Source organism: Lolium rigidum, chromosome 3, assembly GCF_022539505.1.
Source record: "Lolium rigidum isolate FL_2022 chromosome 3, APGP_CSIRO_Lrig_0.1, whole genome shotgun sequence".
NCBI lineage: Eukaryota > Viridiplantae > Streptophyta > Magnoliopsida > Poales > Poaceae > Lolium > Lolium rigidum.
In genome coordinates, this window is record NC_061510.1 from 390,036,317 (window position 1) to 390,053,900 (window position 17,584).

Genomic DNA, 17,584 nt, shown 5'->3' on the forward strand with positions numbered 1-17,584 from the left:
CTTTATGTCCATCACTCTTGGTGAAGCAACAAAGCTCCTTGATAATATGATGGTTAATTACTCTGAATGGCACACTGAAAGAGCTCCACAAGGTAAGAAGGTAAATTCCGTTGAAGAATCCTCTTCCTTGAATGATAAGGTTGATGCTATTATGTCTATGCTTGTGAATGATAGGACTAATGTTGATCCTAATAATGTTCCATTAGCTTCATTGGTTGCCCAAGAAGAACATGTTGATGTAAACTTCATTAAAAATAATAATTTCAACAACAATGCTTATCGGAACAATTCTAGTAATAACTATAGGCCATATCCTTATAATAATGGTAACGGCTATGCTAATTCTTATGGGAATTCTTACAACAATAATAGGAATACACCCCCTGGACTTGAAGCTATGCTTAAAGAATTTATTAGTACACAAACCTGCCTTTAACAAATCATGTTGAGGAAAAGCTCAATAAAATTGATATTCTTGCTTCTAGAGTTGATAGTCTTGCCTCTGATGTTGATCTTTTGAAATCGAAAGTTATGCCTAATAGGGATATTGAAAATAAAATTGTTACTACATCAAATGCTATCCAAGTTAGAATTAATGAGAATATAAGATTAATGGTTGAACTGCGTGCTAGGTGGGATAGAGAAGAAAATGAAAAACTAGCTAAAGAGGAAAATGTAGCTAAAGTTTGGGCTATTACCACCACTAGCAATGCTAATGATTCACATGTTGCTGCACCTCCTACTATCAATGGTAAAATAATTGGTGTTGGCAATGCTTCTACTCCTAGTGCAAAGCGCGCAAAATTACCCGAAACCGCTAAAACTCGCTGAAACCGCTCGTGATAAAACTGCTGAAATTTTTTCCAACCTTGGGGATGATAATCCCATTGCTTTAGATTGTAATGATTTAGATTTTGATGATTGCCACATCTCTGAAGTTATAAAGTTCTTGCAAAAACTTGCTAAGAGTCCCAATGCTAGCGCTGTAAACTTGGCTTTCACAAAACATATTACACATGCTCTCATAAAAGCTAGAGAAGAGAAACTAAAACTTGAAACTTCTATTCCTAGAAAGCTAGAGGATGGTTGGGAGCCCATCATTAAAATGAGGGTCAAAGATTTTGATTGTAATGCTTTATGTGATCTTGGTGCAAGTATTTCTGTTATGCCTAAAAAGTCTATGATATGCTTGACTTGCCACCATTGAAGAATTGTTATTTGGATGTTAATCTCGCTCGATAATGCTAAAAAGAAACCTTTGGGGAGAGTTGATAATGTTCATATTATGGTTAACAATAACCTTGTCCCCGTTGATTTTGTTGTCTTGGATATTGAATGCAATGCATCTTGCCCCATTATATTGGGAAGACCTTTTCTTCGAACCGTTGGAGCTACTATTGATATGAAGGAAGGTAATGTTAAATATCAATTTCCTCTCAAGAAAGGTATGGAACACTTCCCTAGAAAGAGAATGAAGTTACCTTTTGATTCTATTATTAGAACAAATTATGATGTTGATGCTTCGTCTCTTGATGTTACTTGAGTTACACTTTCCGCGCCTAGCCGAAAGGCGTTAAAGAAAAGCGCTTATGGGAGACAACCCATGTTTTTACTACAGTATTTTTGTTTTATATTTGAGTCTTGGAAGTTGTTTACTACTGTAGCAACCTCTCCTTATCTTAGTTTTGAGTTTTGTTGTACCAAGTAAAGTCTTTGATAGTAAAGTAAGTACTAGATTTGGATTATCGCGCAGTTCCAGATTTCTTTGCTGTCACGAATCTGGGTCTACATCCCTGTAGGTAGCTCAGAAAATTAAGCCAATTTACGTGCATGATCCTCAGATATGTACGCAACTTTCATTCAATTTGGGCATTTTCATTTGAGCAATTCTGGTGGCCTAATAAAATCCATCTTTACGGACTGTTCTGTTTTGACAGATTCTGCCTTTTATTTCGCATTGCCTCTTTTGCTATATTGGATGAATTTCTTTGATCCATTAATGTCCAGTAGCTTTATGCAATGTCCAGAAGTGTTAAGAATGATTGTGTCACCTCTGAACATGTTAATTTTTATTGTGCACTAACCCTCTAATGAGTTGTTTCGAGTTTGGTGTGGAGGAAGTTTTCAAGGATCAAGAGAGGAGTATGATGCAATATGATCAAGGAGAGTGCATGCTCTAAGCTTGGGGATGCCCCGGTGGTTCACCCCTGCATATTCTAAGAAGACTCAAGCGTCTAAGCTTGGGGATGCCCAAGGCATCCCCTTCTTCATCGACAACATTATCGGGTTCCTCCCCCGAAACTATATTTTAATTCCGTCACATCTTATGCACTTTGCTTGGAGCGTCGGTTTGTTTTTGTTTTTTTGTTTTGTTTGAATAAAATGGATCCTAGCATTCACTTTGTGGGAGAGAGACACGCTCCGCTGTAGCATATGGACAAGTATGTCCTTAGGCTCTACTCATAGTATTCATGGCGAAGTTTCTTCTTCGTTAAATTGTTATATGGTTGGAATTGGAAAATACTACATGTAGTAATTCTAAAATGTCTTGGATAATTTGATACTTGGCAATTGTTGTGCTCATGATTAAGCTCTTACATCATATACTTTGCACCCATTAATGAAGAAACACTTAGAGCTTGCTAATTTGGTTTGCATATTTGGTTTCTCTAGAGTCTAGATAATATCTAGTATTGAGTTTTGAACAACAAGGAAGACGGTGTAGAGTCTTATAATGTTTACAATATGTCTTTTATGTGAGTTTTGCTGTACCGTTCATCCTTGTGTTTGTTTCAAATAACCTTGCTAGCCTAAACCTTGTATCGACAGGGAATACTTCTCATGCATCCAAAATACTTGAGCCAACCACTATGCCATTCGTGTCCACCATACCTACCTACTACATGGTATTTATCCGCCATTCCAAAGTAAATTGCTTGAGTTCTACCTTTAAAATTCCATCATTCACCTTTGCAATATATAGCTCATGGGACAAATAGCTTAAAAACTATTGTGGTATTGAATATGTACTTATGCACTTTATCTCTTATTAAGTTGCTTGTTGTGCGATAACCATGCTTCTGGGACGCCATCAACTATTCTTTGTTGAATATCATGTGAGTTGCTATGCATGTCCGTCTTGTCCGAAGTAAGAGAGATCTACCACCTTAATGGTTGGAGCATGCATATTGTTAGAGAAGAACATTGGGCCGCTAACTAAAGCCATGATTCATGGTGGAAGTTTCAGTTTTGGACATATATCCTCAATCTCATATGAGAATAATAATTGTTGCCACATGCTTATGCATTAAAGAGGAGTCCATTATCTCGTTGTCCATGTTGTCCCGGTATGGATGTCTAAGTTGAGAATAATCAAAAGCGAGAAATCCAAAATGCGAGCTTTCTCCTTAGACCTTTGTACAGGCGGCATGGAGGTACCCCATTGTGACACTTGGTTAAAACATGTGCATTGCGATGATCCGGTAGTCCAAGCTAATTAGGACAAGGTGCGGGCACTATTAGTATACTATGCATGAGGCTTGCAACTTGTAAGATATAATTTACATAACTCATATGCTTTATTACTACCGTTGACAAAATTGTTTCATGTTTTCAAAATAAAAGCTCTAGCACAAATATAGCAATCGATGCTTTCTTCTTTGAAGGACCATTCTTTTTACTTTTATGTTGAGTCAGTTCACCTATCTCTCTCCACCTCAAGAAGCAAACAGGTGTGAACTGTGCATTGATTCCTACATACTTGCATATTGTACTTGTTATATTACTCTATGTTGACAATTATCCATGAGATATACATGTTACAAGTTGAAAGCAACCGCTGAAACTTAATCTTCCTTTGTGTTGCTTCAATACCTTTACTTTGATTTATTGCTTTATGAGTTAACTCTTATGCAAGACTTATTGATGCTTGTCTTGAAGTACTATTCATGAAAAGTCTTTGCTTTATGATTCACTTGTTTACTCATGTCATTACCATTGTTTTGATCGCTGCATTCATTACATATGTTTACAAATAGTATGATCAAGGTTATGATGGCATGTCACTCCGAGAAATTATCTTTGTTATCGTTTTACCCGCTCGGGACGAGCGAGAACTAAGCTTGGGGATGCTGATACGTCTCCGACGTATCGATAATTTCTTATGTTCCATGCCATATTATTGATGATACCTACATGTTTTATGCACACTTTATGTCATATTCGTGCATTTTCTGGAACTAACCTATTAACAAGATGCCGAAGTGCCAGTTGCTGTTTTCTGCTGTTTTTGGTTTCAGAAATCCTAGTAACGAAATATTCTCGGAATTGGACGAAATCAAGACCCAGGGTCCTATTTTGCCACGAACCTTCCAGAAGACCGAAAGGGATACGAAGTGGGGCGACGAGGCGCCGCCACCATAGGGCCGCGCGGCCAGAGGGGGGCCCGCGCCGCCCTATGGTGTGGGCCCCTCGTCAGCCCTCCGACTCCGCCCTTCCGCCTACTTAAAGCCTCCGTCGCGAAACCCCATGAGGCGAAAAAAACCACGATACGGAAAACCTTCCAGAGACGCCGCCGCCGCCAATCCCATCTCGGGGGATTACGGAGATCTCCTCCGGCACCCTCGCCGGAGAGGGGATTCATCTCCCGGAGGACTCTACACCGCCATGGTCGCCTCCGGAGTGATGAGTGAGTAGTTCACCCCTGGACTATGGGTCCATAGCAGTAGCTAGATGGTTGTCTTCTCCTCATTGTGCTTCATTGTTGGATCTTGTGAGCTGCCTAACATGATCAAGATCATCTATCCGTAATACTCTATGTTGTGTTTGTCGGGATCCGATGGATAGAGAATACCATGTTATGTTAATTATCAAGTTATTACATATGTGTTGTTTATGATCTTGCATGCTCTCCGTTATTAGTAGAGGCTCTGGCCAAGTTTTTGCTCTTAACTCCAAGAGGGAGTATTTATGCTCGATAGTGGGTTCATGCCCGCATTGACACCGGGACAGATGATAGAAAGTTCTAAGGTTGTGTTGTGTCTGTTGCCACTAGGGATAAAACATTGGCGCTATGTCCGAGGATGTATTTGTTGATTACATTACGCACCATACTTAATGCAATTGTCTGTTGCTTTGCAACTTAATACTCGGAAGGGTTTCGGACGATAACCCGAAGGTGGACTTTTTAGGCATAGATGCGCTTGGATGGCGGTCTATGTACTTTGTCGTAATGCCCAATTAAATCTCACTGTACTTATCATGACATGTATGTGCATTGTTATGCCCTCTCTATTTGTCAATTGCCCGACCGTAACTTGTTCACCCAACATGCTTTTATCTTATGGGAGAGACACCTCTAGTGAACTGTGGACCCCGGTCCATTCTTTTAATACTCGAAATACAAATCTGCTGCAATACTTGTTTTTACTGTTTTCTCTCGCAAACAATCATCTTCCACACAATACGGTTAATCCTTTGTTACAGCAAGCCGGTGAGATTGACAACCTCACTCGTTTCGTTGGGGCAAAGTACTTTGGTTGTGTTGTGCAGGTTCCACGTTGGCGCCGGAATCTCCGGTGTTGCGCCGCACTACATCCCGCCGCCATCAACCTTCAACGTGCTTCTTGGCTCCTCCTGGTTCGATAAACCTTGGTTTCTTTCTGAGGGAAAACTTGCTGCTGTGCGCATCATACCTTCCTCTTGGGGTTCCCAACGAACGTGTGAAATACACGCATCACGCTCCCACGTACTAGGTGGGGTTATCTCCCACCCTGCGCAGTTCTTCGGGGAGAAAGAGATTTCTCTATTTAATTGTGTATGTTCCCCCACTGATGACCCACAAGTATAGGGGATCGCAACAGTCTTCGAGGGAAGTAAAACCCAATTTATTGATTCGACACAAGGGGAGACAAAGAACACTTGAAAGCCTTAACAACGGAGTTGTCAATTCAGCTGCACCTGGAAACGAGACTTGCTCGCAAGAGTTTATCAAGTAGTAACTCGTTTTATAGCGATAGCGATAATGAAATAACAGCAGTAGAGTAACAAAGACAGCAGTAGGGATTATAGTAAACAGCATGATTAAAATACTGTAGGCACAGGGATGGATGACGGGCGTTGCATGGATGAGAGAAACTCATGTAACAATCAAGCATGGCATTTGCAGATAATAATAAAACGGTATCCAAGTACTAATCAATCAATAGGCATGTGTTCCATATTTAGTCGTACGTGCTCGCAATGATAAACTTGCACAACATCTTTTGTCCTACCAGCCGGTGGCAGCCGGGCCTCTAGGGAATCTACTGGAAATTAAGGTGCTCCTTTTAATAGAGCACCGGAGCAAAGCATTAACACTTCGTGAACACATGTGATCCTCATATCACCGCCTTCCCCTTCGGTTGTCCCAATTTCTGTCACTTTGGGGCCTCGGGTTCCGGACAACAATACGTGTATACAACTTGCAGGTAAGATCGTAAAGCAATGAATATCATCATGAATTGATAACATGTTCAGATCTGAGATCATGGCACTCGGGCCCTAGTGACAAGCATTAAACATAACAAGTTGCAACAATATCATAAAAGTACCAATTACGGACACTAGGCACTATGCCCTAACAATCTTATGCTATTACATGACCAATCTCATCCAATCCCTACCATCCCCTTCAGCCTACAGCGGGGGAATTACTCACACATGGATGGGGGAAACATGACTGATCGATGGAGAGGCGTCGGTGGTGATGATGGCGATGATCTCCTTCAATTCCCCGTCCCGGCGGAGTGCCAGAACGGAGTTTCTGGTCCCGAGACGGAGTTTCGCGACGGTGGCGGCGTCATCGGATGGTTTCTGGCGATTTCTTCTAACCTCCGTGCGTTTTTAGGTCGAAGGCGTTAAGTAGTCCGAAGGAGGGCGTCGGAGGCCAGCCGAGGGGGCCACACACTAGGGCCGCGCCGGCCTAGTGTGTGGGGCCCTCGGGCCTCCACCTGGCTTGCCCTTCTGGCTCCGTCAATCTTCTGGAAAAATAGGACCTTTCGCATAAATTCCGAGGATTTTCCTGAAAGTTGGATTTCTGCACAAAAACGAGACACCAGAGCAATTCTGCTGAAAAAAGCGTTCGTCCGTGTTAGTTGTATCCATAATACACAAATTAGAGGCAAAACAATAGCAAAAGTGTTAGGGAAAGTAGATACGTTTTGGACGTATCACCCCCTCCACCTGGCCACTATATATAGGAGGCAGGGGGACTAGGGGGCTAGGGTTGGCAAGGTGGAACAAAAGGGGAGGGGGAGGTGGTGCGTCGGCCAGCCCCCTCTTGCGTCCCCCCACCTTGGCCTAGCCGGTCCACCTTTGGCCCATGGGGTGGCCGGCCACCCTTCCCTAATGGGCTCCCCTTCCGGGAGGGCACATTTAGGTGTAGGGAGCCTTTTTACTTAAGTAAATGATATTTATTAACATATTAAACATAGTATTTGATTCCGATGATCCGAGACACCTCCCGAACAACTTCCATCAACTTTCGGATACTTTTGGAACCCTTTTCGGATTTCTCTCTCTATTTCCGATGAATCCAAAACTACCTTTAGTTTCGATGGACCCTTAAGTGTGTTAGCCTACGGTTCGAGAACAACACGGGCATGATAGAGACGCCTCTTCGATCAATGATCACCAGGGTGTTCTGGAGAATAATAGTGACCCTTGTGTATTCCACGAAGATGTGACCTTTGTTTGAACCATTACGTCAAGTACCGTTCCCTTTGTTCTTCAATAGCGGCACTCATCTGAGATATGATCACCGATATCATGATACATAGTTCTATCTCGTTACCGACAAGGCCATTGAACTCATTCCGTGTGATTTCATTCCCATGGCCTAGTCATACACTGCGCAGCTTTATGGATGTAATCTCACTGAGTGGGCCGAGATTATCTATCTGTCACACAAATGAACAATACCCACTCTTGACACATACGCCTCAGCCTACCCCTTCGGAATATCAGAGAACACCTTTATGATCCTCCTATCACGGAATGACGTTTGATGTAACCAGAGCAGCCTCCGGTGATAGCAATTAGATATGATCTCACGATCTAAGGATTTAGATCTCTACGCTTTCATAAACATCGTAACGTTGAACTTAGTGACATGACAACATTACAATATGGGTTAGTCCATCATATCATTCACCTAATTATATAACTCCATCGTCAATGACGCGTGTCAATGATCGGAAAACCTCGATCATAAATTGACCTCAATGAACTAGTTTGTGTATGCTCACTAGGGATCCTGGTTTATTTACAATACCACACATGTATCAACATTTTCTATTAATACAGTTATAGCATGACACGAAACTATTATGAACTAAGAAGATAAAATAATAAATATTACTTATTATTTGCCTCTAGAGCACTAACTCCAACATAACTTATATGTGGTTTCATGCATTGTACCATTTATTATGTTGTAGACTTATGTTGTATTGGGGTGTGTGATGTTATGGTAACAGAGTTAGTTACCACCTTGCTCTCTTTCTTTATTTATTGTCATGCCATGTCACCAAAACGTCTTGAGATGTGTGATGCAAGCTATGTTACTCCCACCATGAGTAGTCTAAGGCGTATCCGAGAACCCTAAATTACCTATCCTATGGTATAATGACCCATGCGAGTAATCGACCCAAGTTCGGTGACTAACCATTTATTTAATTTTGCTCTAGAAAATAATAAGGAAAACACTTACTATCCGGCGATTGATCCCGGTCGGCTCTCGCTCATTTTGGGCCAACTTCCACGTGCATCGAAGCCCACCAACACCTATACCAGCTACGTTGAACACCCCCCCACCACCACCGAGGTCAGTTGATGTTAGGTACTTTTAAGAAAATATATGTATGCACTTTCTTTTAAAAAGGTGATATGCATGCACACATTCGCATAAGGCTAGTTGTGGCATAGCTTCTCTACCTGGTAGCACATGTATGATGTAGTCTTCGGTGGTTCTTCTAGCTAATTGCACTCATGCATGCACAGCAAGCTATTGGTAGGTTGATCAACTCGGCAGCTTGTCTGGCCTTCCTTAGTTCATCACGCCATCATCTGGGCATCTTAGTGACCACTCCGATCAAGTCGGCATGTGTCCTACTCAAATACAAAACCTCCAATCCTACACCTGTGATGTCATCCAAGCCCTCTAAAGATTTTGACTACGATGATTCCGTGAAATATGATGGGAAGTTGGAACGGACTTGGGGTCCCTGAATGTAGTGTTGACAGGCCTCTAGGAAGCCGAGTTTGTGGGCGCCGTTGCAAAACCAACAAATGTGGATCCACCATGTTGCATATGTTCACCTAATATATTTTTAACACAATCACAGTATGTAGTGAACACACACACATGAGATGTTGCTTGGTTTTTCGAGGCGCCTGCTACAAATGTGTTTTTCTCGGATATTTCAAATGTTGCATAAGGGTTTTATTTTGTAGTAAATACGTTTTATGAGTTTTGTTGAGAGAGCACGGACGAAAAGTTCCATGGTATAATGGACGTTTACTTCAAGTTTGTGTTCCACTGAGATTTTTCAATGTTGCATATGTGGTTCCAAATTGTAGCAAACGTGTATGAATTTTGTTGCAAACTCGCATGTCGGATGATGTAAGGTTTTCTGGCCGTTTGCCAAAAATTTATGTGTTTTCTCGATTTTTTCTGGTATTGGAACAAACTCGTGGTTTCTTTGGTAATTCATTTGTGGATTTTATTTAAATAGATGATAACTTTTGTTGCAAATGAATCTACAGCAGAAAAATCGTTGCATGAACACTTTTGGTTGCCACGAACATGTGATATTTTAGTTGTAATAGTTTGCTTTATTTGTTGAAATTGTTGGACGTAATCCCTACTATAGCTTCCCGAAGGATCCAACTCCTAAGAGAGTATGAGCGATTTTTGTTGCAAATCAATATGTAGCGAAAAGTTTCTAATAACCACATTTTATAACTGTTATCACCAGAATTTAACCAAGTCTGGAGTTGGGCCGTGATTAAATGGGCTTAGAGGATATGCACGGAAAATATTCCCGAACCGGCCTTGTATAAGAAGTTTGGGCTAGATTGCCCGTGTATCTGTAAATTATAGTAGGTTACGTGTCGGTTAGAATTAAGAGATAGAGTTTAGCTCGTACACGGTTGGGTTTATTCCCAAGTTAGAAAGTCTACGGACTATAAATATGTATCTAGGGTTATTGAGAAAGGAGGACGATCACGTTAACAACAAATCAATCTAGGCGCATCGCCACCCCTTGTTTCGAGGGTTTCTCCCGGGTAAGCAACATGCTGCCTAGATCGCATCTTGCGATCTAGGCAGTACCCGTTTATTCGTTGTGGTGTTGCTCGTGCTGAAGCCTTTTTGATGGCGGGCAACACCCTTATCGTAGATGTTTTGGGGCTGACGTCGATGCTTTCACGATGTACTTGCTTAGCTACGCTACCCCTCGATATCTCGCTGCCCTTACACCTATCTTAGGTGTAAGGGCAGCATCTTGCTTGTTCTTTATTTAGTAGATCTAATCCGTTATAGTTGTTCCTTGTTCTTCAAGGATTGGTTTGATATCCACATGGTTAGGCCTTATAAACGGGTTAAACGATCCGATAGCGCGTAAGGTGTGGTTTAGTAAGCCCTAGAGGAATGGTTCCGGGGATCAACTTCATGTTGGTTTTTAGGCCTCTTTAGGGCTGGTTTTCCATCATCTTATCTGCTAGGCTCAACTACGCGTAGGATGTTCCGGTTGTGCGGTGAAAACCCTAGACTATCGTAGATTAGTTTAGCTTGATATCGATAAAGCAGGATCCCCATGTCATTGTAAATCTAACGTAAACCATGGGGCAATCGGCTCTTTGAGCCGATCCACAGGGCAACCAAAGAGCCGATCGGGGCTCGTATTTAATGTTTACGTGTTTGCCATGCAGGAAACTAGTCGAAGCAATCCATCACCTTCCTGACCAGGTATAGGTCAGGTGGCACGCCCTCGCAAACGCCAGGACGTGTGCCGGAGCATTGCGGGCCGTTGGCCGAGGGACCAGGGTCCACTGCAGTCCTGGGAGCCTCCCGGCTCTACGGTGTTGCCCGTCGCTGCTCGCCGGTGGGTTTTTGGTAGGCAACAATAACACTATTTTATTGAAATTTGTTGCAAAAAAGATGTTTGAAATAGTATTTTGTGTACCTAGATCGAGGGTTTTTATTGCAATATTTGCTATGACCCAATTTTGTTGTCGTAGGGTGGCATTTCTATTGTAAATATTAGAATGGTCGGGACCAAATGGATATACTCTTTCAGTAGAAGTGGTGAAACAAAAAAAATGCATAAGTGCTTTTCCAAAAGCGGGGGGCTCAAATGCGAAAGTCTGTTGTAGCTGCTCCTAGACGTTAGATGTTAATTGGACAGTGCAAAATGCGATTAATTTTTTCTTTGAAGTGAGTGCAGCCAAATTTTTTTAGGGAAAGTTGTGTGTTCATTAACAAAAACAATAATATTAACAAACATATGGAGTACAAAGCTACACACACGTAGGATCCTACCGTAATAAACTAGGTGTCCTGAAAACAATTGCACAACTGACCCCCAACAAATAAAACATGATAAGAAAGTTTGTAGGGACATATTTACACATTATTTTCTTCACCCGATGCTCATCTCCTCCATAGCTGGGAACACCAGCAGGAAGACGAACCGGGAGACCAATAACCCACGAGCTAGAGACCAATTTTTGGCAAAGAATCAGACTACCAATGCCTAGCACTGACCAAACAGCTTTGGCATTAGGGCGTAGTTTTATGTTTCATTGGATTTCTTGGAACAAAGAGCACTTTTAGGCCATATACAACGCAATGTGCTTAGTGGGGTTCTTACTAAAACACCATTATATATAGGAGAGACGCCTGGTTAGACAATCTGCCATGTATAAGTAAGCACAGTGTTTAATTTTTTTGGTTTATTCCTTTAATCACCTCTCTAATATCATGCATTGTGCACGCTTTTATGTTTATTAGGCATTAGGGAGAAATTCTGCGAAACCATTTTCATTCGCCCCCGAGAGCCGGTAGAAAACTAGAAATAGGCGGATCCGCATCCCGACCGTCCATCCGAGCTCCCGCCATCGGCATCCTCCCTCGCCCACTGACAACCAGTCCTGTACAGCAAGGGCCCACACGGCAGTGGCACAAATCCGCCCCACGGGGCCCACCACATTTGGTTCTCGCTCGCTCTGGCTGTGCCTCCTCCCTCTGGAACCGCGCGCCCTCCCCGATCCAAGCGAGCAACCGCCCGCCTCCTCGCGGCCCCTCCACCGCTCGTCTCCAATGCCACCACCGCCGCCGCCGCGGCCGTGCGCGTAGGCTCTCCCGGCGATGGGAAACAGCTGCAACGGCCCGAACGCCGCCGGCCGCAACGGCTTCTTGGCCTCCGTCGCCATCTGGCGCCCCGCGAAGCCCGCCGACGAGGCCGCGCCTCCAGCCGCCCTCCCGGCGTCCACCTCCGACAAGAAGGCGCCAGAGCCCGTCACCATCCCCGCCGGCGAACACTCCTCCCATCACGCCTCACGCGCCTCCGACCCGCCTCCCCCCAAGTCCGCCGAGCCGCAGCAGGCCCAGGCCCCTCCGGCCAAGAAGCCCGTGCCCAAGGTCAAGCGCGTCCAGAGCGCCGGCCTCCGCGCCGACTGCGTCCTCAAGCGCGACGTCAACACCGCCCGCCTCAAGGACCTCTACACCATCGGGAAGAAGCTGGGGCAGGGCCAGTTCGGCACCACCTACCTCTGCGTCGAGAAGGCCACGGGCAAGGAGTTCGCCTGCAAGTCCATCGCCAAGCGGAAGCTGCTCACCGATGAGGATGTCGAGGACGTGCGCCGCGAGATCCAGATCATGCACCACCTCGCCGGACACCAGAACGTCGTGTCCATCGTCGACGCCTACGAGGACGCCGTTGCCGTGCAGCTCGTCATGGAGCTCTGCGCCGGCGGCGAGCTGTTCGACAGAATCATCCAGAGGGGGCATTACTCTGAGAAGGCCGCGGCGCAGCTCACGCGGGTGATCGTGGGCGTCGTCGAGGCGTGCCACTCGCTCGGCGTCATGCATAGGGATCTCAAGCCCGAGAATTTCTTGTTCGTCAACCAGAAGGAGGACTCGCCGCTAAAGGCCATTGATTTCGGGCTCTCCATATTCTTCACGCCAGGTATGGCTGGGCCCCTAACAATGCAATGCAATGCAATGCAATGCAATCTTGTGTATTTCGTGACATGTTTTGCTGATGCGAGTCTCTGGAGTGGTGAAATTAATTACTGATTCAGCCAAATTGGGATTGTATATGAAAACTATGATAGATGATATCTGTGTTTTTCCATGAATTACAGTCTTAAACTAGCTACAGCGAACCAACCATATCGATGTGAAATTGTGCTCTTACCTCTCTACCAACTCATTTCAGATGCTATTTTATGATGATGCCATGTCATAACTTAAATGATTGTGCAGGTCAGATGTTTACAGATGTTGTTGGAAGTCCATACTATGTTGCACCTGAGGTTCTTTTAAAAAACTATGGGCGTGAGGTTGACGTCTGGAGTGCTGGTGTAATAATCTATATCCTGTTGAGTGGGGTTCCACCATTCTGGGATGGTGAGGTTATGTGTAGCTTTTTCAGTAAAATGTTGCATTACCATTTTGCATAATGTATATAAGTTGCTTTAGGTTGATTTTGCTTCTGATTTCTCGAGCAGAAAGTGAACAAGGAATATTTGAACAAGTTTTGAAAGGTGAACTGGACTTTTCAACTGAACCCTGGCCTAGTATCTCAGATAGTGCGAAGGATTTGGTCAGGAAAATGCTTATCCGTGATCCAAAGAAGAGATTGACTGCCCATGAAGCCCTATGTGAGTAGTATCGCACTGTAGCTATAAGTTAGTACTAAATTAATAATTACTCAGCATCTTCTTAATTTTCAACCAAATCTTCTCTAATCGCCCATCTTCTGCCAGGTCACCCTTGGGTTTGTGTTGATGGAGTTGCTCCTGATAAGCCTCTTGATTCTGCTGTCCTGAGTCGGTTGAAACAATTTTCTGCAATGAACAAACTAAAGAAAATGGCCCTTAGGGTAAGCATTGACATTAACTTTCCAGTTCGTGTTATAAGACATGTATAGTGATGTTTGAGTTTACCTGGCGTACGCTTGCAGGTTATTGCTGAGAGTTTGTCAGAAGAAGAAATTGCAGGATTAAAGGAAATGTTTAAAATGCTAGACTCTGATAATAGTGGTCATATCACATTGGAGGAGTTAAAATCTGGCTTGCGGCGAGTTGGTGCTACTTTGATGGACTCCGAAATTGATGCTTTAATGGAAGCAGTAAGTATTCCAAATTATCCCTGCACATTTGTTCCTCAACTTTATAGAAGTTACCAAACATAATTTGGTCTCCTTTCTGTCATTGTGGATTGCAATTTGCAAATTTAGGAAGACCCTTACTCTAAAGTTAAGAGGTTAACTAAATTTCTACTTCCTACGTTCTAAATAATTGAATTTCTAGGTATATGCTAACTCAAACTTCTCTAGGTTTGACTAAACTTTTAGAAAAATGCGTCAATATCTACGACGCCAAATCTATATAGTACAAAAATATATCATATGATAGAATCTACTGTAGTAAACTAAATTGGTGTTGTAGATGTTGATGTATTTTTTCAACAAACTGGGTCGAACTTAAAACAGTTTGACTTGGGAGAAACCTAAAACTTCGATTAGTTTGGAAAGGAGGTAATACCTTTATACGTAAGTTGGAAATTAATTTGTATTTTTGTGAGTGCTGCCTACATACCCCCTTTTGTTTTCCGTGGTGGAGAAAGGAATACTTTGTAGCCTGGGCACAATATTTTCCCTAATCCTACCGGGAGGCTACTCTGGCTGGTGCCCACCTGCCCAAACGTCATCTTGATCTCATTTGCAAAACGTTTTCCTTTGTTAAACCTACTTCATTTGAACTATGATTTATCTTATACTGCATTTATTAATTTGTGTTGGCAGAAATCATATATTGTTAGTATTTAGTACTTAGGAGGCCCAACTGTATTTTCAAATACAGAATAGTTCGTAAAGTCTATTAGTAGTAATGATTACTCTTATGATGATAGCCTTTGGGTTTTTGACTTTGCTCCCAATGAGGTTCAAGCTCATTTCATGAAAATGTCAGGCAGATATTGACAATAGTGGTACAATCGATTATGGGGAGTTTATTGCTGCAACAATGCACATAAACAAAGTTGACAAGGAGGATAAGCTCTTTACAGCTTTCTCATACTTTGATAAAGACGGCAGTGGTTATATTACTCAAGATGAGCTCCAAAAGGCATGTGAGGAGTTTGGTATTGGAGACACCCGTCTTGAAGATATTATTGGCGATGTTGATAAGGACAATGTAAGTAGATTCCCTGTTCAGGCTGTAAATTTCCAACAGCAGTTTTGTCTGATTGCCCACCATCTTCTGCAGGATGGACGGATCGACTACAATGAGTTCGTTGAAATGATGCAGAAAGGAAATAATCCACTGGGTAGAAAAGGACATCAAAGCAATGTGAACTTTGGTCTTGGAGATGCACTGAAGCTTCGGTAAAAGAAGGTAATCTATTACCTATGGGCGTTTTCCCTACTGATTGATAATATTAGATATACTCCAAGTTGAAATTGTATGGTTATCATTTGTTTACCAGCTCTGGAAGATTTGATTCAGTCCATAATCAGTTACTGTATGACTGGATGCAATCATATAACTGATAGTATTATAACATCCATCTAGTTATTTGGATTCTGCTGGTGTGTCAAGTGACCACACTTCAAATACAAACCATGAGAAAATTTTCAGTGAAGTACTTTTGATGGTTTTGCTATAATACATGTGCAAGTTATCTCGATTTGAGAAATTATCCCAGGAAAGAAGTTCAGGATTTCTGTTATACAAAAAGCGCAGATTCAGATAGGCTATTAATGCTTGCAGGCCATCACATTCACAGACACACACATATATACTGATAAATAAATTAAGGTAGACTTTTCCATAAGGAAAAGGTGGCCACCTGAAGGAGTATCTCAGTTCTTTTGGCGGCTTCTCCGAGAAGCTGCCCTTCCCCCAGCTTCCTGGGGAAGCCGCCTCAAAATTTAGGAAGGCTTCTGAAATGGTCTAGCCTAGACTAGTTTGAAAGCCTCCCTAAATTTTGTGGGCGGCTTCCCCAGGAAGCTGGGAAGAGGATAGCTTCTTGGAGAAGCCGCCAAAAGAACTGAGCCACTAGTGGAGGAAGAAACAGATCCACAGATACGTGGCGAGGATTAAACTATGGAGTGTGTTGGACACGCAAAAAGAAAAAGACGCGTACAATAGCTATGATAAGCTCGATTTAGTTACTACGGACCGTCAGTTGTCCACTTGTCCTTGATCACTTTCAACAATAATGTCAAGATTTGGTTTGCTTGATAAATGTGCAGTTTCGGTAACTATGTGATATTTTCATACTAGGCTAAAATAGTGTGTGCATTTTTGTGCAAATTTACTCCCTCCGATCTAAATTACTTGTCGCAGAATCTGCAGCAAGTAGGATTGGAGGGAGTACTTTCTTACAGCATTCTCGTTCATAAATATAAATTCTCCATACTCTTACAGCATTCTGGGTCAGATATTAAAATGGAACTCGTTAATGCTGTCGATCAGTCAAGTTAACCCAACACAAGAATAGGTCGGCAGATACAGTGTGTATGCTTATGTTTTTTCTTGTTTTTATACAGGTGCAGTTGACCAAAATTACCATACAGTGACTCGCAAAAGTTAGCACAGCAGCAGAATAGCTCCCACAACTTGTCGCATGCAGGCCGGCATTCAGATTATCAGATCTCAATATTCCATTGAAGCTTATTCCAAGTTCTTGGGGGTCTCTGAAGCGAAGCTAATGCGTGCGGCAGTGCCACGAACCACTCTGAAAATTGACATTGATTAGGGAGCTTAACATGGCATCATTTGATTTACCACCATGGAGCATGGACCGCATTGTAGTTCGTTTTCAGCGGTAACAAATTCTTGGTGAAACCGCCATGTACATGCATTGTAAGTAAGCATGAGAGTTGAGTAGGAGAGGTCCTTTTTCTTCCGTCCCTTCAGTTTTTTGCACCCGTTCTGAAACCAGCGGCAGGGAGACCCTATCGAGTGAGACTCCAGCTGCTACGTTTGCTCCTCTTCATCTGTGATTCTCTACTGGATAGCGGTTTAGTCTGTTTTGGCATTTTTGTAACGGCAGGTTGTGTGTGTGTCTCTTTGTACTGTAGGAAAAAATATCTGACTAACGAAAACGATTCTCCTCCTATTCTGGTGTTCCACATGATTCAGTGTCTGCCTCACAACCACCGCATCTGGTAGCAACTTCAAGTGACTTGGAGCAGAATAATAGGCTGATGGTTGAACACACAGCAGGACGGCACTGCGGTAAAGATCCTGATTTTGCAAATGGTAATGGCCGAAATAAATTTAATTTGAACGAAGCACTCGCCAGATTGCC

The 17,584-nt window shown here is 42.9% G+C and overlaps 1 protein-coding gene across 1 annotated transcript; it reads left to right on the forward strand.

The window, feature by feature from the left end:
- Nucleotides 1-12,409: 12,409 nt before the first annotated feature.
- Nucleotides 12,410-16,907, forward strand: LOC124700771 (calcium-dependent protein kinase 11). Its single transcript, XM_047232845.1, has 8 exons — nt 12,410-13,229; nt 13,529-13,672; nt 13,774-13,926; nt 14,032-14,147; nt 14,229-14,396; nt 15,238-15,462; nt 15,535-15,663; nt 16,821-16,907. Exons 1-7 carry the CDS (start codon nt 12,410-12,412, stop codon nt 15,655-15,657), a joined length of 1,749 nt encoding a protein of 582 aa, XP_047088801.1. The 3' UTR covers nt 15,658-15,663; nt 16,821-16,907.
- Nucleotides 16,908-17,584: the final 677 nt, after the last annotated feature.